General features: G+C 38.5%; 1 protein-coding gene across 1 annotated transcript in view; it reads left to right on the top strand.

The window, feature by feature from the left end:
* Positions 1–18,448, top strand: part of OGFOD3 (2-oxoglutarate and iron dependent oxygenase domain containing 3) — a 48,108-nt gene extending 29,660 nt beyond the window's left edge. The window contains exons 7-8 of the mRNA XM_009279499.1: positions 5,193–5,316; positions 18,178–18,448. Coding sequence (XP_009277774.1) covers positions 5,193–5,316; positions 18,178–18,314 — 261 coding nt within the window. The 3' untranslated portion in view covers positions 18,315–18,448. The remainder of the gene's footprint in view (positions 1–5,192; positions 5,317–18,177) is intronic.
* The last annotated feature ends 4,930 nt before the right edge of the window (positions 18,449–23,378 follow it).

The following is a 23,378-nucleotide window of genomic DNA, read 5'->3' as shown; positions in this document are numbered from 1 at the left end:
ATTATATTTTATTTCAACTATTAAACTGTTCTTATCTCAACCCATGAGTTTTCTTACTTTTGCTCTTCTGATTCTCTCCCCCATCCCACCGGGGGTGGGGGAGCGGGAGCAAGCAGCTCTGTGGTGCTCAGTTGCCAACTGGGGTTAACCCATGACACAGCAACATTGCATGCTAAGCTGGGAGCCTTGTGTGGATCAGTTCCCTTTCATTTTTTGGTGGAGCACAAGGGAACAGAACTTTCTTGGCCCCCAGACAGAGTGAAGGGGCTTCGTGGGTGCTGAGTGATAGAGACCTAGAGTGGACTTCTTGTACGTGCTCTTTGAGCTCATGACTTGGGGGTCCATTTCTCACTCTTTGGGCTTCACATGGAGCAAATGCTGTTGCCAGTGCAGAGAGTGTTGAAGAGAGGTGGACAAGCCACCATGGGCTGGGATCATTCTTGTGGAAACTGCCCGAGCTTAGTGGTTTGTCCTTTCTCTAGGATAAAGGACTTCAGCTATTGCCAGATAATACAATTACTTCTGTGGTTTAAATGATAGCAGTTTGCATTGCTTGGTTGAAAATTCAGAGTTTGAACCAGGCTAATGATGCCTTAAATAGGGTCTGAAAGAGATACATCCTTGATCCTGTTCACTTCATGTCCATCATGAAAGTCCAAATTACATCATCATGTATCATTGCTACTGGACACTGGCTGCCTTCACTTCTGGTACATCATTCACTTGAATTGGCATCAAAGGATTAATGTGAATCCTTTCCTTGCTGCACAAACAAGCCTCTAATTCCTCTCCCGTCTCTAACTTCTGTTTGCGTGTCAAAAGGTCTGGTATTATTTTCCCCTTAAGTGCAATTGGAACAGAGCGATCTTTGGATGTTGCATTCACGTATGTGTTTGCCAGATCATGACTTATGTTACAGTATGTGTAGAATATATGTCTGCATATAATTTTAGCCTACTATAGGTGTACATTATGTATATCTGTATCTATGTTGTTATGTGTTTAGAAAGAGGTGAAAAATAAGTATTTATAGTTGATCAGGCTGTGCAGGAGACTGAATTCAAATAGAAGGTCAGTAGGTCAGAAAATATTTCAGAGAAGGCTAAATAGGATAGGCAAGTTGTGTAGCTTCACAGGTTGTCTTCAGTGCAGTCAGCCTGCCTTGTATATAATTTCTTCAACAAACTAAGTTTCACTTGCCGCTTCCAAACTGCAGTTGAAAGCAAGGAAAAAAAATGCATTGCTATTGATCTGAGGTAGGAAATACTTCCTGGATAAGAATAGCAGTATTCTTACGTGGCCTCTAAAACAAGTGTGAATACTAGGGAGTTGAAGAAAGATCAATAAAACTCATGTTAAATATTTTGCCAGTTTGTTGGATGCTTTTCTGTTGTATCATTATTTATGCTTTCCCATTGGGATAGAACAAATCACTTTATGTATTTCTGCATAATAATTAAACGGTGAAGGTTGCTCCTAGAAGACTTCAGGATTTTTTTTCCCTGCCTCTTTCCAAAAGAAAGGTAAAATTAAGCCTTTGAAAAATGAATCTGACACACTTTTTGTTTCAAAGTCTGACACTGTTGGTTCAAAGCTGTAGGCTTCTTGGAACACACAAATACCCCTCTTGCCTTTTTCCCTATATTGCTGAGTCTATTGCAATTACATTTCTCAATCTGAATATCCTTGGTTTGGAAGATTTTAACTGCATAATGGAGTAGTGCAGATCTATTGTGTCTATATGAGGCTTTGTTTTATTCCCTAAAATTTATTTGGTTTTTAGTTACATAGGAATGGAAACCCTGAAATCACCCAGATGACTCATTTAACCTTGTTGACTTTATAAGCATCTAAATCAAATAAAGAGAGTGTTGGCTTAAGATGTGGAGTTTCATTTTGGATGGAATTTGTTTGGAACTGAGCCTTTCAAATGTCTGATTTATAATGGAATTGCTGTTGCACGCTCAACTCTGACAGCAGTATAGTCTTACAACGTTCTGTAATAGAAGTGATGTGGGACTTGAAGATTTCTGCAGTTCCCTGCCTGGGTGAGGATCCTGTCATCCTTCACAGAATTGTCAGGCTCTGCCGTAAGATCAGTTTTGGTTTGTTTTCCTTGAATGTCTTCTGTCAGAACTATTCCAGGACTTCAGTGCAAATTTTCTTGATTTTTTTAATTTATTTTATTTTAGCCTAAACTTGTTCATGATCAGTTTATAGCTATTTTTTCCCCCTCCTCCCAGTTCCACCTCCTCCTATCCCCATGTATTTATAGGTAGCAATCATATCCTTTTTCAGCCTTTCTTTCTCTAAGCTGAACAAGCCAAACCTTCCAGTCTCCTTACCTGTGATACGCTCTCCATCTCCCTAACCCTTCTAGCAGCCCTCCTCTGGCTCTTGAGGCTATCACTGACAGCAGCTTGCTATCTGTTCTGGCAGACTTTTCACTCTTCTTTTTCTTCCCCTCACGTTGTTAGACATTTAATGAAATACGTCAGAAGATCTTGCTTCTGCCTTAGGACAGCATCGTCTTTGAAATCCGAGGGAGTTTATTCTTGTGTCTGCTCAAACCTGTTACCTCAGCTCACCTACAGCCCCTTGTAATTCAGAGACATGCTATTTGGTGTCTTACATTGTCTACTAAATAGATACTACCAATATATAGAACATTGGAAGTAGCTATCAAGGCTGTTTTTGTGATTATCTGCACAAAGAGATAGGTAGAGGCTTACAGGAAAAGAGCAGTTTTGACTCTTATTTCTGCAAGATATCGTGCTAGACCTATGCTGATTGGAAAGTGAATACATGTTTGTATTTTCTTCTGCAACGGAAAGCAGAGGATGCTGTCCTACATATCTTTCTTAGTAACTGCAGGCCTATTGCATATTCCTACAACTGTTTAGTTGCATATAAACATGTGTCCCTCAAAAACCTAAGGGTGCCACACTGCAAAATGTGGCTGGTTAATTCTGACAATTAGTTGTATTTATAAAAATAGCCTTTAAAGAGGTATCATATAAATATCATTATGAGCATCTACCATTAAATATTAGCTGTGTTTGACTTTTTTGGGTAAAGGGTGCTCAAAAAGAGCACGCTAACTGTATGAAGTATCAGGCTGAATGGAAGTGCCTGCATTTTTTCTATTGAATTGTTCATAAGGAGCTATAGAAATTTGATTTGCAGCAGTGTGCCTGTATGGCTTATCACCTGGTTTTAATGACAGCTTTTCTCACATAGTTTGAACTTCTGGTTCAATTATTAACCTTTCTGGTATTGGAAATCATTACCAGGGTAATAAATACATTTGATATACATGGGGGACTTCTAGCGTTTTAAATAACTGGGTATAATTTAGTGCCTCCTTTCCACAGTGTTGCATTTCTCAGGCCTGGCTGCCTTCTGAGAGTTAGTAATGAACAAGAACAGGAACAGAAAAGCCATTTTCCATTGCATACTTGGTTCCCCAAATTAGTCATCTATAGAAATCAGATGTGTTTGGTTAGGTTAAAATGGTTTGTAGTCAGCTCTTAAAAGTTCAGAATTGGTAAAGCCACCTTGGAGAGGACAGAGCGTGCACTGATGGAGCAGATTGCTGCACCACTGAAGAGTTGATAAAAACAATTTTAATGCATTAGACGTGCAGTATGAGTTGAACAAACTTTTTCACTATGCTAATGCCTTCGCTAGACGGAAGACTTCTTTAAACTGACTGGAAGTTTTATCACCAAATCAATGAAGGTGAAAATAGCTTTGCAAAGCTGATTGCATGAGGAGGGTTGTAGAATGGCTGTTTTGAGGTGCTACGGTACCACATGTTCATTAATTCCCATTTATTGCCCTGTATTGCTACTAAGGTTTGGGTAAATATGGGGAGCAGGGGATCACCAAAACATTTCTCTCATTCTTGTGATTCAGACTGTGTAGTGCAGCATATCACCAGATTTGGCTTTTTTCCTTTAAGCCCTTATGGTCAAAATAATAAAATGAGTAAGAATGAAAATGGCTTCCTATTCCATCTGCTGCTATGTTCTCTTTAGTCGTTGCCCTCACAGAATAATACGTACAACTGCTGTTGAGCCAAAATTTAACTGGCACTAATGACTGTAACTTAAAACAAAATTGAAAATATTTAGAAAACTTCTAAGTTTGGAAGTAGCACCTACCTCTAACAGTCACCAGGTCAGTCAAAACACTCTGCAAGTGCTGCATATTTATACAGTACTACTGTGCTGCACATTTCACTTTTTGACAGTGTAATGCAGAACTTGATTGACTTGTGATATACTGTAAAGAAATTGGAGTATACAGCCATTGGCTTTAAGTATATTTTTAATTGTTGGTGACGTAGATATGAAAAGGAAATATTTTCAGAATCAGCTAAACTCAGTGTTAAATATTTAGATAGCTTCACTCTGAGCATTAATATATAGTATTCCTTTTCTCCATCTTCAACATACATATCGAGCAAAAATAATACTTTAAAAGGAAGGAAAATCACCTTGTTATAATTAAAAATGGGGTGTTTGGTCTGTAGGCTGAGAAGAAGCAGAGACTTTGAAAGTCACATTTGAAGGTTTTTAAACAAAACCTGTATGGAAAAGAGTAGAAGTTCCTCCAACAAATGTGTGTTTACTTGGAAGGTCTGATTCACTGTTGCCATGAAGCTCCTGCATGGTAGCTGGTGAAGGAGTAAAAGGTGAGGTTTCCAGAAACCTATAACGATGATTAGATAATGGGTGGAATTAGTTAGTCCAAGGCTGTTCTCGGGTCTCATTAACCTTATGGTGAAATTTTATCTTGAAATAGTATAAATAGATCTGAGCCTTTCTGTATTTTTGATGCAATGCAGAGGTGTAACTTCTGACACTGTTTTTTTTTGCTAGCTGTTCAGTAGACTTAGGATGATAGAAATCAATAGGAACACTTCTTTAATTATGGAAACTGTAATAATAGAAATAAACATAACATGCTAGTCTTGTATGTAGTGTGTGTGTAAACAGAATAGAATAGACTAATAAACATATATAATTTCTAGAAAAGAATGTTCTCAGCTTTCAGAGACCCCTTTATTAAATACGTGAAAACTGGAAAATTAGAAAACCCCATCAGATCCATCTGCTTAATTATTTGTGCTCTGCAGAGATGAGAGTAGAATTTGGTAATTTTTGGTAATGTTGTCTTACTCCTAGGTAACTTACGGCTCTTTTGACTATACTTCACTGCTCTATCTCTCTGACTACACTGAAGACTTTGGTGGTGGACGGTTTGTCTTTATGGATGCAGGTTCCAACAAGACGGTAGAGCCCCGAGCCGGTAAGAGTCTTAGTTTGCCTGCATTGAGGCGGGCGAAAACTGTGCCATTTATTAACTGGGTGGGCTGGGGGATGTAGTGGGACTTTGCTTTGTGCCAGCAGTAACTGTGGAATAATGTAGCATTTTGTCTTCAGACTGACTACATAAAAAGTAAAGATTAAAAAAGGTTAAAATGCGGCCACGGTTTGAAATATCTGGAGTTAAGCCACACAAAGTGATTTCCTTGAAAGCTGTAGGGCTTAGAACTCCAATCCAGTTATGACAGCAGGTCACTCTGCATCAAGAGCAAGATAACTATGTGACTACAGCAAATCCAAAATAAAGCAATTTGTTTTAGACTGGCCTGAAATTCCTTTGCTGTTCAAGATGGGGCTTAATACCCTGTAATTGCTGTGGGCTGGGTGTGAAGATGATTGATTACCACAGCTCTGCTAACCTGCAGTAACATGATGAACCACGGTAACTTGGTTTTAAGTCCATACTTGCTTTCAGTCGATCTGACAGGGATAAGCATTCTGATGGCTGTCAGTTATACCTAAAAAAAAAAGCCTTTCCTTTAAGGCTGGTTTAAGATTTTTCTAATAAGTGGATCATTTGAAACTAGAATTACTTTGGGGCAGTATGCCTAGGAAGAGCGAGGTCAGCCTCAGCTCATCTGTCTGGCAGGTGAGTACTGAGCTTACAGCAGTGTAACCTTTTATAATGCAAGACCAGTCACACTTTTGCAGAAAAAAAAAATAAATCAAGGACAACTTTATATTCCTACTGTGTTCTGTCTTTTTTTCAAGAGAGAAAAGATGGAAATTTACTCATTTAAAGACAGCCTCAGTAATTGTCTGCTGAGAGGCATTACCCCAAGCAGAACTGACTTCTATTGCTGCCTGCAAATGGGGATGGGTGTGGGATTTTTTTTGATTTATGGATCACAGCGATCCACTCACCAGCAGTAATGCTGGCTTAGATAAACTCTGAGATTATCTGCATTCTGGGTTTGGTATCAAGAATTGTATGTTTGATTATTTTGGCTTTTGTGGTTGGAAATAAACCCTAAACTGAAAGTATCATCTTTTGCAAAATGCTGCCACCAGTATATTGAAAGGGAACACATTAAACTATTTCATTTCCAGATGCAATTCGAAGATTAACATGTTTTTATAGCTGTAGAAATCGTAGCTGAATTCTAGGTAGCTGGGAGGACAGCTGTCTCCTTGCAAAGTACAGGGGCACTCAGTCCGATTGCTGTATGCAGCGTGCCCCGACTTAATTTCAAAAAGTCTGCAACTGTGAAATTGCTTCCATTCAGCCCCATCCGGTTAACTTCCAGGCTCTGCTGCAAGGTGTTTGCTCTTTATGTTGTTCTTGGGGAGGAAGGGGGAGCAGACGAAGTACAGAAAGATTTTTAACAGCACCTGGTTTTGGCCATTCCCTTTCACAGGTTGTTGTATTGACAGTATGTGTGCCACAGAACTGGTTAAACACACCTTTTCAAAACAAAACAATGCAGAGCTCGGAGGGAATGGCCTTTTTTGAAGGATCAGCTGTGCTACATGTACACAATAGAAAATTAAGTTTAATGCCAGTTACACCTTTCTAACACACTCCTCTGTCTAAACACAGTTGTCAGGGGTCCCGTGATTGTGTCACTACCTATGGTGCAATCTAAATAACTACTAACATCCTGTGAGAAAAGGGAGAAAAGCTTTAGAGGTGAAGCGCAGTGTGAAGGCAATTGCACTTAAAGGTTTCCTCTTATTGATAAAATACAGCTTGTGAGAGAAAACAAACGAGGGAATGACCCCAGGGTGTTTTCTGTTGGTGGTACAAGTTGATGTATTTTTCATGTTCAGAATGTTCCTTTGCAGTGTTTTTTCACTCCTTCCTTCTTTGTTTTTTTTTTTGTTTGTTTTGTTTTTTGTTTGTTTGGTTGGTTGGTTGGTTTATGCTTCTTTTGATCCTCTGTGCTTCTCCTGTCACTCCAACCCAACTTTTAAACCCATGTGTTGATAAGCTTTTATGCTTCTCATTTTAGGAGATTCAGGCTTTTTCAGAGATGACTGTCGTAATTGCTGGTTCACTTTTAGTGCATGATAGTTAATTTACCTTCTCCGTATTGCTAATGCCATTTCAGTTCCAAAACCTGGCACTTCTTGTTGTCTCAAAGTTAGTCTGCATTTTTGGAACCTGGTGCTGTGTGCCAAAATGAGCACATTCTTTTTTCTGTGAGCAGTAATTTGTTAAAGTGTCAGGCTTTACAGTAGGGACCAGAAAGGCATTGTTACTGATACAGCAGAGCAGAAAAGCAGTAATTGGAAATACAAAAAAAGACAATTAAAAATAAAACATTGGGATTTCGTGTGTCTTGGAGTGCTGCCTAGGCAAGTCCCACTGCTGCTTCAAATGCTTTCGCAGCACTTACCGTTTAAGGATCAGTCTTAGCCAGACAGTTAGGGACAGGGAAAACTGTTTTCTTAGAAGTGGAGCCTAATTTTAAAACTTTAATCACTTCTCTACATATGTATCACTGGTGGATTATATAAGAAGTCTGTAAGTCCCGATTCTCACACATCTGAGCGAAAGACTCTCAATATAATTTGTAGCATGCTCTGTAGCATTATCTAGTTCAATTATTAACAAACACCTCTAGCTTTAGGAAGGAATTATAATTTATTAACCTAGAGCCTCTTGAGATTTATTTTTTTTCTTTTTAACGGACATGACCAAGTCACCACTGTGATGCCAATTCACATGTACAGACCTTTGGCTAATTCATAACCAAATGTGGCATTAAGGAATGCATCTTTCTTGTGTCCTGATGGGCTTCAGAAATATAAATGTGTCTTTTGACTTAAGTCAGGACCTCTGTCTGCTGCAAGAAACTCTATGTACCATGAGTAAGAGAATTCTTGGTGCCAAGTGAAACCCTACTTTGAAAGGAAAATTTTTTTTTTTTTACAAAGAAACAGTTCTAAAGTAGTATCTGTTGCTTTTAAATTACTACATTAATTCTATTTCAAAAACTGAGGTATTAGCATTTTGTTTTCATCCTTTGCACCAGGGGTAGCTCTGTTCAAGAGACAAAATGAAATAGAGCAACAGTTAGAATGAGGTTCTTCAAAATGAAGCCCACAGCCCTTTCAACATTAACTTTCCTTTGCTGGCCTGAGACCCATTTTAGTAATCCTCAATAGATACAGGAAGATTAAGAATATTTATTCTTAGTATCAAGGCAGATATCAAGGCATTCCTTTTTTAATGATAAAAGTGGTATACTTTCTGCTGCTACCAAATTTATCAGTGTAAACCATATTTAAAATTGCATAATTTTGGAGATTCTTGTGTTAATTTGGGGACTGGCAATATTAGACAGGTCATAGACTTCACTTTATGATAAAGTGTAGATGAAACCCTGCAGTTGGAATGAAATCTCAGTACCAGTTTTGTGTTCCTTATTTGCATGTACATTTCTTGGTTTTAAGGTCAGCTTTGCTGCACTTATTTTCAACTCACAAAGGAGTTTGTTCTTCATACAAGTTGTTTATTATATAAGGATAGAAGGAAAGGTCGCAATCACTTATTCTGTGTGTTTGTGGAAGAAAATAATCTATGGTGCAAAATGAATTCTGTGCATTGGAGAGTGAAATGTGACTCTTCTTTGAATATCAAACTTAACATATTTTCATAGCTGTCAGAAGTGTGTGTTTCTGAAAGTGTAAAAATATTTGAGATGAAGGTATGGGCTATTTGGGAACTTGTGAAGTTGGATTATTCTTCATTTAGAATGGAAAAAAGTGTGTGCTCAAAGCCTGAGCCTTTAGTTTTTTCTGCTCAGGTAAGGAAAAGCATACATTTAAGAATGCATACGTAGCTTTCTCATAGTGCAGGAATGGGCTTCAGGGTGTCTGTGTGTACATTCACTGAGGTAAGTGTAGCTTTATTGCAGTGGTTAGATATCACATGACTTATACTTAGTAATCCATCTTGTATCATGGAATAGTTGATTTTTTTTTTTTTTTCCCTTCCCCACTGAGTATGGGTACTCTGATCTTTTTCCACATTGAATCTGGATGATGTGGATTATAACCTTCTGGCATTCCTAGCATTAGTTTTGCTCCAATCAGTAAAACTGGCGCACATCTTGATATTAAATCAGTAACAGCTGAAAGCTGAGGATGATTTAAAAAATCCACAGATGTAGCTGTCAGTCCTGGGGAAGAATAAACGGAGCTGGCATTAGCAGCTGCAGTAATAACCAGCTATGTAAAGTTCATGGGTTGTAGGAGAGTAATTCTTACTGATTTGCAATACTAATCACAAATTGCACTTCGGACTGGTAAGACGATTGCAGAGAGAAATGGTAGAAAAAGGAGGACCTGTTGCAATTGTGACAAAAATATTTAAAAAATAGCTCAATAGGGCCTCATGTCTTTATAGACCTCTGAAGAGTTTCTTTTGCTTTCTGTTTTGTTTTCCATGGAAGGATAACTGTCTTCCAGAATCTGGTTTTGTATTCCAGTGATAGGCTTATGATGGCATTAAATGAAATAATCTTAACTGGGCCCATAAAGCAATAGGTACCTGGGAGGCGCAGGTCAGACCAGCACTTCACGTGCTGCTTGTATGAATTACTTCATACAAAATACACTGTCTTCTTGAGGGCATCTGTTGTTGAAGATAGCAATGGTCACTTTATACTAGCTGGACTACTGAAATGATTGAGGAGTGTTGGGGGAACAGGGAGAGCTGAACAGATGTCTTGTGTGAGACAGCGCTCCACAGAGCGTTGCGAAGCACTGTCAGTATTGAGAATTGGCCTCTAAGGCTTTTTTCCCTGGTATGAAATACTTAGTTATAAATGAACACATGTAGCATGCACCTTATGTGCTTTTCATTGCTCGCTGCACAGGACTTTGTTTTATGTAATGCATATGCAGGCCAATATTTCATGAATTTGATTTGATACTGCTAGATCAATATGCAGCAAAGCTGAAAGCATAAAGAGGGAGCAGAGGAAAACCAGCTTCAACCAGTTACTTGATGAAATTCAAGTAATGTAACAGATAAAGTAAAACAAAATACCAAATTAACTTGAAGTTCAGCTGTGTTACACTGTACAGTTCAGTAAAGATGTTTCATTTCTTGGTTCCTAAGCTTTGTGAGTGTTAATGTCACACACCATAGGTGCTATCATGAAGTCTTTTTGTTCAAAGGCCATTTTTTTAACAACAAATGAGCAGCAGAAGTTACCTTGTGTTTATGCTTTAGTGATTTACTAAATGTAAGGATGAATTCCTTCTCTATCAGAAGTCCAAAACCTAGAACTCGGGCATCCATGTGATTTGACTGCAGCTCTACTAAACATGCCATGCTTAGCAAGGTCAAGAAAAGTAAAATAGATGATCTGAAGGTGTTTCATGTGATTGAAATTGCAACACTTTGTTCTTAGAGGCTTCTCTTGGTGAGAACTTTTTGTAGGAGTCCAATTTAGAAACCACCCGCAGCTGCCCAGAGTGCTCTAACGTGATAGAACAGAGCAGACTTGACCGTATTTGTTGGGTGAGGTTGAGTACCGAAGGGGAGAACCGGAAGGCAGAGCAGAGGTGATATCCCTGTCCTTCTCTTGGCTGTAGGGAGAAGAAATGGAGCCAAAAGGCCTTGGTGAGACTCAGTAACGTGATTAGGAGAGAGCACAGTTATGCAGTTTTCACTTCTAAATGCTTCACTAGGTTGTCGCACCTTCAGACATAAAGTACAGAGCGGAAACTCCTACTATTTTGAGCAACCAACTGTGCTGACAGGAGAGAAGCAGGCAGGGATTCTGTTGAAGTCTAAAAATGCTCATTGACTTTTAGTAGGAAATAATTAAGTTCACTTATTTTCTTTAAAAACTGTAATTTGGAAGTTTTCAGTCCAGGTGCTTCTGAATTTAGAATAGAAGCAAGTACTTTTAAAATTATTGATAATACTTCTGCGAATTACACGCTGGCTGTGGGAGAGTTCGTTATGTTAATCAGTGATTTTATTTATAACAGCAAGTAATTTCTCTGTCTAGTAAATAAATTTGGGACAAGTTTGTAACTAGGCTTCATTAGAATCCCGTTGCAGTTTGGTTTTTTTAGGCCATAGGCTTCTTTATGCTTCTGTGCTTGGCATATATGTAGCAAAATCGTTTAGAGAAGCTTCTGTCCTCTCCTCACCCTCTCTTCACCCAGGATCAGGGCACTCACAGATGCTGTCATTCCATGTTACTTTTGTTGGGTTTAGGTAAGGACTTGCTTAAAGCTCTCCCCTAGTTGATTTATTATCTCAAATAAATATACTTATTTATAAGTAATTGAATAAGTATATCTGTTAAATAAGTTTCATTGTGTGATTACAGAAAATATTATTATCAGGTTATTTGCCTAATGATATGGTGGTTTTTCTTGGGCACTTTACATGAGAATGAATTAGCAATTAATCCTAAACAGATGACAAGGATGAGAGCACAATTGTGTTTGTGCAGTTTCCCTGACAATGCTTCTGTCTTGGTGTCATTCAGCAGATGAGATGCAGTTTTTCCTTCTTTCCCGAGTAACATTTAGAGCTGGTAAATGTTAAGCAGACAAAGCTGTCAGTACATAAGATGGAAGATGTTGAATAGATCTATAGTGCCAAATAAACTGTTCCTGCTTCCCTTTAATCAGGCAGATGAGTTGCTTCATTTCCTTCTGAGCAGCAGCTCAGCCTTTCCAGTGCCCCCAACCAGCTGCCGTGGACAGTGGATGGAGGTGAGACCTCTTACATTCCCCCAGCCCTGCTTTGCATCCCTTCCCTGTCACTGGCACCAGGCAGGGGTAGCCCCTGCCCTTCCCTGGTGTCCAGCCACAGCTTAAGCAGACCAAGGAGGAGAGTGAGGGGACAGTTACATCATTCCCCTACTTGCTTGCATGATTGAGTGTTGGTTGAGACAGTCTAACACATAATTTGCAGTTTCTCCTTGGTGTTTTCATGACCCAAGGAGTTTACAAGGGAATTTGGCAGTGAATTAAACTAGAAGGGCCAGAAGGATGCTGCCAAGAAAGCAGAAGTGGTAGTGTCATGTGAAGGTTGGGAGCATGAACGGGCTTGAAATCCAGTGGCAAAACAGTCATGCTGCAAATAGAAAGTTATTGTCAAAGTTGGTATTAATGTGAATGGCCCGTTCCATGTGTAATCAGAATAACTGAAGTTGGAAGGGACCTCTGGAGGTCATCTATTCCATGCCCCCTGCTCAAAAATCAAGCACAGGAGACATGGAGGTAGCAAAATATGTGTCCCTGAGACATACCTGGGAAAGACGAGTATCTGAATGTTGCACTCACATGTGCTAATGATAATGACCCTGAGCAACCTGATGGAACTCAGAAGTTGGATATAATTTAGAAGTTGGCCTTGGTTTGAGAAAGGGAATTGGACCAGATGACCTCCCAAGGTCTCTTCCAACCTAAGTTATGCAATGAATTTATAATATTAGAGGCATAATAATCTTGTAGTATTTTTTCTTACAAGTATTGTGGTATGTTAATATTTGTATGGTTCTCAAAGTCCTTTCATATATGCCTTACATCTTGTTATAATTTAATCTGGCATGTCTTAGTACTTTTTCTCTTGCCAAAATAAGAACAACAGAGGATATTTTTTTATAATACTTGTAAAACAGAACATGTGTTAACTGCAAAGTATTGAAATGGTGTTTACTAATTAATTTTCACAGTAACCCTGTTAGAATAGGTCAGTGCTAGCTTCATTTTAGGGACAAGGAAACAAATGAGAGAGTAAGTGGTTTGGCTGAAGTCACAGTTACATGTCAAGGGCACAGCTGTCATTGAAAATTGTTTCCTTTGTATATTCCTCCAATCTGTATTACCTCACAGTACGGAGGTTAGGTAGCAAATTGTAGGCAGCTTGTTTATGGGAGTGCAACTGAATGTTAAAATTCAACACGGATAAAGTCTCCTGAGAGCAAGCCTTATGGGAATACTTAAGTTTTTACTGTGACATATAGCTGAATGCATAATTCTTTCCCACCTGTATGCTGCTTCTTGCAATGTACTATTTTCTGAGTACATCTCAAAAGAATTCATTGCTAAGGGGCAATTATGAATGTGATTAAAACATGGGACAGCAGAAGCAGGGAAAAGCAAAAGCTCATAGTTAATACATATATTCCTGTAGTGGTTTTGTTTGAGTAATTAAATGGGACATTAATTGCTGGATAGTGAAATATCCATTACTTTGTTAAGTATTATTCCTGAAAATAAATGTTGCTTAATCTAAATTAGGATCACATAAAATTCATAGCAGTGGAGCTTGTGACTGGCACTTGTAAGTCTTCCTAAATAATGCACTGTGGATCAGTGCAAAAATTGATTCTCAAAAGATCAGAAGAATAAGTGTTTTTCACATCACAAGCTTTTCTCAGCCTGACAGCATTTAAGAGCTTGATTTGTGTCAGTGACACCAAAGACCGGGCTCAGTTTTGATGGATGCTGTGGCGCCTGTTAGTAGTTCCTTGTCCTAGGTCACTGTGAGAGGGTGGCATATTTAAATGAGTTTGCACCTGAGTTTTCCATTACATTAGTTATTTCATCCTCAATACAATTTGTCCTTTGCTTACTCTTTTAAGTTTTTAAAACTGTGTGGATGCTTAAGGGCCACAGAAAGAAGTGACTGTGAAGCAGCTCCGCCTGTGGATGAAACTCTTGACTAATCTTAGTACTGAAGCAGAGCTGGAGGCGTTGTCTGTGAACTAGAAAGGGGAGCGACGGCATCACAATAACACTTTCTGCAATCTGCAAGGAACAGCAGCTCATCAGCTAAGCTTTTATTGGACCAAACTCCATCTTGAAACACACTTTCTAGCACTTAATGCTGGAAAGTAGAGAAAACGTAGAAAGGAAGAGAAAATGAGCTGTAGATTCAGGTATTGTTGTCAAATAGAGATCAAAGGCAAGGATTGATTACTCCTATTCCTGTAGAGAGATGCAGGCAAGCTAATCATTTAGAAACAGGCTCCTGCAGGTCTTGAGGTTACCACAAATCTTTCTAATTCTTTGGTTTTTTTCTCTTCTAATAAGAAAGGTGAGAACAAGTGCATTTATGTGGGAGGAACTTCCTCCAGTCCGTTGTTGCACTCTTCCATGGGAAGTAGGCTGGAGTACAGGTCACTCCCCTATTACTAGACAGCCTGATGGAAATCTTGAAGCCATTTGGGAACAGCTATAAAGAAATTTTAAGTGTTTGTGGGCAGAAAAGAGGAAAGAGTGTGGATAGAAGTGCCTACAAAATGTATTTTTATCTAATAAGGGGGCTGTATGTCCAAGTGTTAAAAGCACTAAATGCTCTGGTGTGCTGCACTAATTGCTGTGGTATGGTCTGCCTGATTGACTTCTCATGGAATGGCAAGTGGAGGTGAGGAGGAGATGATAGATAGTACATGTGAGAGGGCAGCCCACGGTTCCTTGTAACTTATGGATCTAAAATTCTTCCCCGAGGTTGTGGTAGTGGTCAAAGCACCATGAAACTAAAGAAGCAATGGAGTTTTTGGCATCTTGCAGTGATTGGGGAAAATGAGTCAAATCCTCACAATCGGGATGAAATACTTTTCAGACTATAGGTTTATCTCAGTGGAAAAAACCAAATCCTTTGGTTTTTACCCTTGGCATCACTTCTAACCCCAGGACACCTCCATTCCAATCTTCGTCCTTCAGAATGTAGCTCAGAGACTGGCCTCTTTCTGAAAGCTTAGAAGCATGGACCTCAAAACAGGAGATGATTCCTTTGCTGTTTCTTCCTCACCAAAAGTTCATCCCTTAAGGACCAGGGATTAAACACTTTCTCTTTTTTGGTTAGATAATATCTATAAAATTTTATTGAGTAGTAGCTTGTGATCTCAAAAAAGCTTACACTTTTAACAGTAAGTGTTCATAAATCAAACTGAAATTATGTGCCAGGAGGTAGTAGTCAAGATTTCTTTAGTGGAGCAGAAAGGCATGTTGGAAAGAAATCTGCGCGGGCAGGTCAGAGGAGGGGAGAAGAAAATGAAAAGTCCGATTTGAGGCCATTGTTAAATAACAAAAGAAAAGGACAAAGGAAATGGGATTAGAATTTTACACACTTTCTCCTGAGTTTTTGTCGCTCAAAAATGTTTCATCAGGAAATTGTAAGTACATATGTACTTTTATCTGAAATGAATAGTTGCATAGCCATTCTTTAGTATTTGTAGTACAATACTAATCTCTTATGAAGCTGAGCATTCACTCTATCAATATTTCATAGTCTGGAGAGCTTAGTGGAACTGCCCTATGCATGTCTTCCTCACCATTCACAATGAGAGAAATCCTATCACAGCTACATTAGTTGTGGCAGCGTGTAACACACACACACAAAAAAAGTGCACTTTAGTAACTTTGAATGCAATCTCACAGCTTAAAAACAGATCCATATTGCATATGATCCTACTAACTTGCTAATATGGTTCATAGTTTGGAATTTCGGGGTTTAAAATCTGAACTCAAAATTGATCAAAATCAGATAGAACAAGGACAGGTTATAACGTAGGAGTAGGTCCACGCTTTCTTAAGGAACTTGCTTAGTCCTGACCTGCATGCTTTCTTGTAGTGATTTAATTTTTGAAGTGGTTTCCATACACTGTGTATTGAAGCAAAATTATGAAGTGTCCAGTCTTGGTGTGCTTGAAAGTCCTAGAAGTCATCCTATCTGGTAATGGTGCAGCTTTATTTTATCTTGTGTCTTTCCCCAGGAGTCTCTGGATAATGATATTGCCATATATTCCTTGAAGGTTTTGTCAGATGGGATGGGAATTAACATTCTTTACCCTCTTTTTGAACATTTATACTATTAAAAATAGGGTACCATGGAGAGAGTGTGCTTTTGCTTCAAAATTTTGCAATAGAAGTTAGTTTAAAAGAAATTCTTCCCAAGTGAGGAAAAACTATCTTTGAAAACTGACTGTAGGCTTGTTCAGTGACTCGGAGACCCCAGTTGACAGATATGGGACTAGATGCACAAGGAGCTATAAGATACCATATATATGAAGACATATTTATTAAAGAAAGAAATTAAAAGACATTCTGTATAGGCAAAAAGTCCAGTTTAACTGGCTTAAACAATACACTGAAACTTGTCTAACTCTGAATTACTACTACTTCTAATAAGAGATCAAACAAAAAAGCTTGAAAATCAGTTTAAGGCAAAGCTTTGGGTGAGTAGACAAGGGACTGATAATAAAGTACTTGAATGATATTGAAATAAGATTTAAAAGAAAAAAATTCATGACACAGGGAGTTTGTATGAAATCCTTGAGGGTAGCACTGTTCACTGCAACACTCATAGGATAGGAGTACATTGCCTTCATTTAGTCTTTCATCCAGAAAAGCAGGACACCAAGGTGTAAATGAGCTGTGCATACAAATGTTATGAAAGACTATATGAACTATGAAAGATTAAATGTGAACTGCAACTGAATGTGCAAGGGACACAGAGGCTACTCAAATAGCCTTCAGAGATTAGTGGGTAAAACTGAGCTCCATGAGGCCAGTTTAGGTTTGTTCAAATCTTCCATGTGTGCTGCTTAGGAGTATGCAAGTAAAATAACTTCTGGATCTTTTGGATCACGTTTAGTTAGAAGGGAAAACCAGCTATGTTGTCTGGTGCCCATTTCTGCAGTGGAGATTGTATAATGGTTTGAATAGTTTATCTTGTGGAAATTTTAGGTAGGCGTATAAGTGTTTCATTTTGCCTGATTGTGAATGCGTCCCAGGCAGAGTTAGATTGTCAATATGAGTTCCCTATGATAAGCTTTTTAACAAACTTTAATCTAATGTGAACAGTGAGAAAAAAAAAAAGCCTGAGTAGGAAAAACACATGCCATTGGGCTAAAACAGCTGTGCATATGAGTATTACTAGCTTTCTCAGGAGAACTTGAGCAGTCCTACAGAGTTGCGTCAGTTTGGAGTTACTTGCTAAACATCAAACTTTTGTGTTCTCAGAACAGTTTAATAATGTGAAAGTGCAGAGGGCTGCATTCTGCTGTTTCATCAAGTGGGATGCTAAAATACCTCTGCTGTCATTATCAAAGTAACTGCATTTCACCTTGATGCCACTTAAGGCCTGGAGAACCCCAAGGCAGGGTGGTGGTTAATGCTTGGACAGGATGAAGCACAAGAGTAAGCACTTGCATCTATAAAACAATTTCCAAGCCAATGCATTGATGGAATGGCTCTTTCTAAGGAAAATTAATTTGTATATGACTGATACATAACTTTCTAACCTGGCTGAACAGTGAGTGATCAGACTGTGCACAAAAAGCTATAGCAAATACTCGGTACAATGCTGATAAGCTGCCACAGCTGCTTGTAAACCTGCTGAGCATTTTTTCACTGAAGACTTTTTGCCACCTTTGTAGTACTTCCTCCTTCTTTGGTCTAAAATTAGAGCCCAGACTAGAAGGGGAGTAGGGAGGAAATCAATACACTTTGCTGACAGTCACTAGAGTTGCTTTTTTTTTTTTTTTTTTTTTTTTTTTTGAGGCAACTAAGAACTGGCTTCAGATGTTCTTGGCCTCCTCCTGCCTTTTATAAACTATGAGATATGGTGGAATTACGTCTCCAGCTTTGTAGCACAAAGGATTAACGTACATTTTAAACAGTACATAAAGCTGTCAGAGTGCAGTATAAGCTCATAACAGTTTGTCTTTGTGATGACCTATGGGCTCTCAGGTAGCTAGGGAACGCTTGGACTGAGACAACAGCAAAACTGTGTAGAGAGCTGATAGCTGAGTGGCAAACTCCATGTCACTGATTAAATACTTTGTCTTTACAGGCCGGGTTTCCTTTTTCACCTCTGGATCAGAGAACCTTCATCGGGTGGAAAAGGTTCACTGGGGCACTCGCTATGCCATCACCATCTCCTTCACCTGCAACCCAGACCATGGCATTGGGGATCCAGTCTTGATGTAATTCCTCCGGGGATGGAACATGAGGTCAAATGGAATGAGAGAAGCCCTGCAAGAGGAGAGGAAAGAGGGAGATAACATCTCTTGTAACCTCACATTCAATTAGAATTTCCCAGCTGTATTAATATATTGTAATACATTTTATTTTCACATGTCCTTTTCCACAAATGTTGCAAACAGTGCCTTAAAGACCATCTTAAATTTGGTGTATTCTGAAAATGGTTTGTCTTCATGTCCTAAAGGGATAGGCTACAAAGAAGAGTCCTGGAGTGGGCTCTTTTTTTTTTTTATTATTATTATTTTAAATTCTCCAGTTTAAAAGAAACAGACAATCTTTGGGACCATGTCTTGATATGACTCCCCATGCTGCTGTTACCTGTTGTTTAATTATTTAGTCTCTTCAGTTACTAATGGGATGTAGAAAGTTTGACCTAAGTTAATAGAGCAAGATGAGTGTTATTCTTTTGAACATACCTTCTGTTGAGAGGAATGTATTCTGCTTTAGCATGGGCACTAGTGGGCAATACACCTGTGGTTTGACTACTGGGACTTACTTGAACTTTTTTTTTATTGAATTACTAGAGATATTTTCTGCTACAAACCGGGACTAGTTAATACAAAGTCAGAAATACAGTTCTCTGGTTAGCCAGAAAACACAGTACTTTTGGATTACAAATGCTCTGGTGTGCTAGGGAATGTCATGGCATTAGATCCCTCTGATCCGAATGCAGCATTCCCAACTCACCTCATTTTCTCTGAGTCATAATGAAAATGATCGGTCTTCCTGTTGGAAGCCCAGTGTTAAGGTTATTAAGAGCTCTTAACGGAGATGGCTTGACCATGGAACCCTGTACATTAAGTAAATACTAAAAAGGAGAACCGGGCAGAGGTAATCAGACAGTCCTCTGCATTCATCTGAGCGTTCACTGATACCTAATTCCCAGGTAGGGCAGTAGGATTTGGGAGGGGAACAGCTGAGAAAAAAAGCTAGTTTTGTTGTGGTTTTCCATATGCCAGTTCTGGCCTCCTTAGACTCAATCCTGTAAACCTTGGCTTGCTGTTGGAAGGATGGCTAACAAAACCACATGGACCAGTGGACTGTGGTATGTGGGGTCTGAGGGAAACTGGTGTCCACCTACATTTTAAACTGATACAGTCTTGAGCTGGAGCTTGATAATAAAATACTTTTAGGACCAATAAATACATGTTTTCAATGTAATCTTAAGACCAAGTTGAAGGAAGCTTGTTTGGTTTTTTTTTTATTGTTGACGCAACTACAAATCTTGTGTTGTGGAATACTGTGTTTTATCTTGTCCAAAACAATGTTTTACCTGTTTCAGAAAGTTTCTCAATAACTCTTTTTGACTTCTCTCTTTCAGTTTAATATGAAGACTTTTTCTATTAACTAGGATCATTAGTCTGTGGTGTTCCTTGAATAATAAATTGCAAGGACTTCAGAGAGGAGGGGATGATTGCATTGCAGTACAGATAAAGTAACAAACAAATGCGTAATCTTGCCAACTACCTTGCTTTCTTATTACAATCAAAGATTTTTGCAGGTCAGCACATTCAGAAGTAAATGGTAGGAAAACCTAATTTTTTTCTCAATTAAGTTCTGAAGCAAACATATTGATTTGTTTTATTAATAGTCTATATAATTTCGGTGAAACACTTTGAAAATCTGGAAATGTGCTTTGATTTTTTAATTTTTATTTTTTATTTTGTGCATACAGTTTTCACTTCTGTTTTAATCTACCCTTTTATGGAAATATGGAAATAATAAGTATTGGGGGGGATTACGCTGAAGATCAATATAAAGAGGAATGATGACAGGACACTTGGACTTGTTCTATTGTGAGTGTTCTCATTTGGCACACCAGCAAGTTTTGTCTTCTGTAATTTCATTTCTTTGTTCTCAAACCTGAAAAAGCCTTCCTTGTCCGTGCTAACAAGGAAGAATTGTTAAAATGGCTGGATGCTAGGAAATAATAAAGTCAGTTGGATTCCCTATCTAAATACTTGTCTCAAAGCCTGTTAATTCCAAGAAATTTGCATTACACCCAAGTTGTAAGTCTATGTGAAGGCAGACCAAGATCAATAGCAACTGCTTTACTGGCTTAAAACTTGATTCCTAATGTTACCTTGAGATATAAATGTAGGGCCTTTTCCTCAAAAATACCCGATAGCAGTGGAATCTAACTATGAATGGACCTGTGTGGATTTGGGTTGGGATTCTCTAGGTTGAGGTCCTATGTTCCAAAATTCTGAACTTCACCGCTAAGTCCTATCACCGCTCTGCAACACTGTCATATAAATTGCTTTGCCACTTTTAAAAGTGTTTGCTAGTTACTTCTGTCTGTCATGCAGGCTTTGAGTTGCACTGAATGAAAATGGCATTTTCAGAGCTGCCCTCTATAAAATACTGCTCAACAAGATCATGTTAGACCATGGGGGAAATCTCAGCTAATCTCCTCTCGGATTTTCATCTTTTGAAGATCCTGTGTATTGTGAAGTCTCCCGAACACGGTGCATCTCTCATGCTATGAATTGACTGTCGTTCAGAAATAAAATCAAGTTGGTATTTGTCTTTTCGAGTTTTTAAGCTTCAGTAATGTGTTCAATATGATGACCAAACCTGTCAAATATAATTTGTGGAAAAACATGTGCGCTGTACCTGGTAAGAGAATTCATCTTTTGAAAGAAGTATAATAATTCAATATGCTGTATGTTTCAGTACCAACCAAGATTTTTCTATTTGAAGCTTCAATATCCGGACTACTATATATATAAGCAATATCTAGATCTATGAAGAAATTAAACGGCAAATGAGGAAGTACAGTGCAATCTAAAAGATTCTGAACATAGCCTCCAGCAGGAAAACAGTAATTGCAGAAAGGCTGATGTTCCTGGGGCAGAGTGGAATTTGCAGAATTCACTGATCATTAGAAATAAACTTGACTTAATTTATTTTAGTCCACTTAAATACCCTGAATAACCTTTTATTAAGGGTATCTATTCCCAGTTCTTGACAGATAATTCTGAATTTGAAATACTTTAATTACTGTCTGTCCTCTCTCAGGTTCAGCCTGCCTGTTGCTACTGGGAAATGCAGTGCTCTGTTTCTTAGAACTCTGATTACACCGAGGACAGGATTTGTTCTGTTAAACTAGCATAAATCTGATGCCAAGCTGCTGTGGACAAGTGCTCTTAATTGAACACACGGTGACGGCAGAATTTGGCTTGATGTTTCCCAGTTGTGTGAGAACCTCTGTAAAGAGCCCTCGTGGTTCAAACAAAGTAAAGAAAGGTCAGTACATGTTCAGTGTGAACCGGGGCTAAGTGCTGACATTAAATTTGCAGCCTTGTACCTGAAAGCATACTTGTTACAAGTATTTGGGAATGTTGATTTGTATTTTGAAAGAAAAATAGTTGTAAGGAAAGGTGAAGCCTGCTTGTGAGAAAAGTCCCAGGGTGAAATAGAAAACACAGCAGGAGAGCAAGCCAGAGTTTGAATCCCTACTAAGAGATTGAGTGAAGCTTCCTGAGGACTTCTGTGAAATTGTACTACTTTTCAAACTACCTTTCCATTCAAACGTTTTGGGGAATATCAGGAACTTTTGTAAAATTAACAGGCAAGTGATCAGATCAGGTTTTTAGTGTAAATGTAGCTTTCAATCCTGTAGCATGCATTTTATTTTAATTTTTTATCCCCTATGACATGATTCTAGGAACCCTGAGTGGACTTCTTCGCATTTCTCATGTATAAAATTTTCATTGTGTAAGCAGGTGTGGAATGACTGTGGTTTTTAATTCCCCATAAATCAGCTGAAGGTTTGGAAAGGTACGTTTATGTTGAGATTTTCCTGAATATGTATTGTCCACCTGAAATACTCTAAGCTCCATCTTAATGAATTTCAAGTCCAGAAATGTTTACCAGGATACTCTATTTACAAAAAGATTTTAATTTGGATTTATAACAGAAATTTAGCTTCATGTCTTATTTTTAAGGTCAACATCTCAACAGGGTACTTTCCGAGGCTGTAGCACATAATGATGTGCACGTTAAAATAATAGTGTAGCTGAAATGGCATTGATAATAACTATGCTGTCAAGAAAATCTGGTTTTGTTTCTTCTTCGATTGCAATTCTTAGTACATTTGAATTTCTCCTTTATAGCTTTCCTTTCCCCGGTAAATAAAGATGGCTTTGTTTTTAATATAGAGTTCCTCACATTCCTTCTACATCCAGATATTCTTACACAGTGTTTACATGTGAATTGGATCTCTCTAACGTGCTCATGTGTAGCTTTGTGTAATATTTCTGTCTTGTCTAAATTCTAGGAATAAACCTAGGAAATGTTGCTGGAGGTCAGGGCTCTTTGAGAGGGAAAAAAAAAAAATACAACCAACCACCTGCCTCCTCTTCCCTCCCCCAAGCAAAAAAAAAAAAAATCCCAACTCCCGTCTCTCCTTTTTGAGTCTCTTGTGCGGAAATCGAACCAAACATTCCAAGAACAGCAGAAGAGTTATTTCCTTTCTGAACCGCAGAGGGCTCTGGCATGCATCGATCATCTTAGCCTCATTCAGAAAGGCAGTCTTCTCGGGAAATCCGGCTAAGAGAGCCATCGTACAGTGGTGAGTGTCTATTGCTCGTTGTAAAATACCGTGGAGAACCATAGCGTACTCTGCCTTATCTCTGTGTTTGTGAACCTTCTTAGGAAGCTGAAAGCTAATTTTATGTCATGTTTGCTGAAACCTGCCAGTCAACTCTCTTTTAATGACAATCCAATTATCCCTAAAGTATCTGTGTAGGCACTTTTTATCTTCCATATGAGTGTTGGTGGCTTGTACTGAAGCTTTTCAGGATGTGTCCAAGGAAATTACTCTTTCCTATTTCCAAACTTCACGTTTCTTTGATTCTGTCCATCATCTCCCCTCAAATCACTCATTTCATCTCTCAATTCTGTCCCAGCATACTTAAGCTTTTACCTGTAGCATATATTGAATAGGGTATATAAGCTTAGTACATTATTTATTCATAGACTGGCTGCTAGAACTGAAAAGGAACT

The sequence above is a fragment of the Aptenodytes forsteri genome, unplaced genomic scaffold, assembly GCF_000699145.1.
Source record: "Aptenodytes forsteri isolate BGI_AS27 unplaced genomic scaffold, ASM69914v1 Scaffold243, whole genome shotgun sequence".
NCBI lineage: Eukaryota > Metazoa > Chordata > Aves > Sphenisciformes > Spheniscidae > Aptenodytes > Aptenodytes forsteri.
This window is presented reverse-complemented; position numbering and strand designations above follow the sequence as displayed.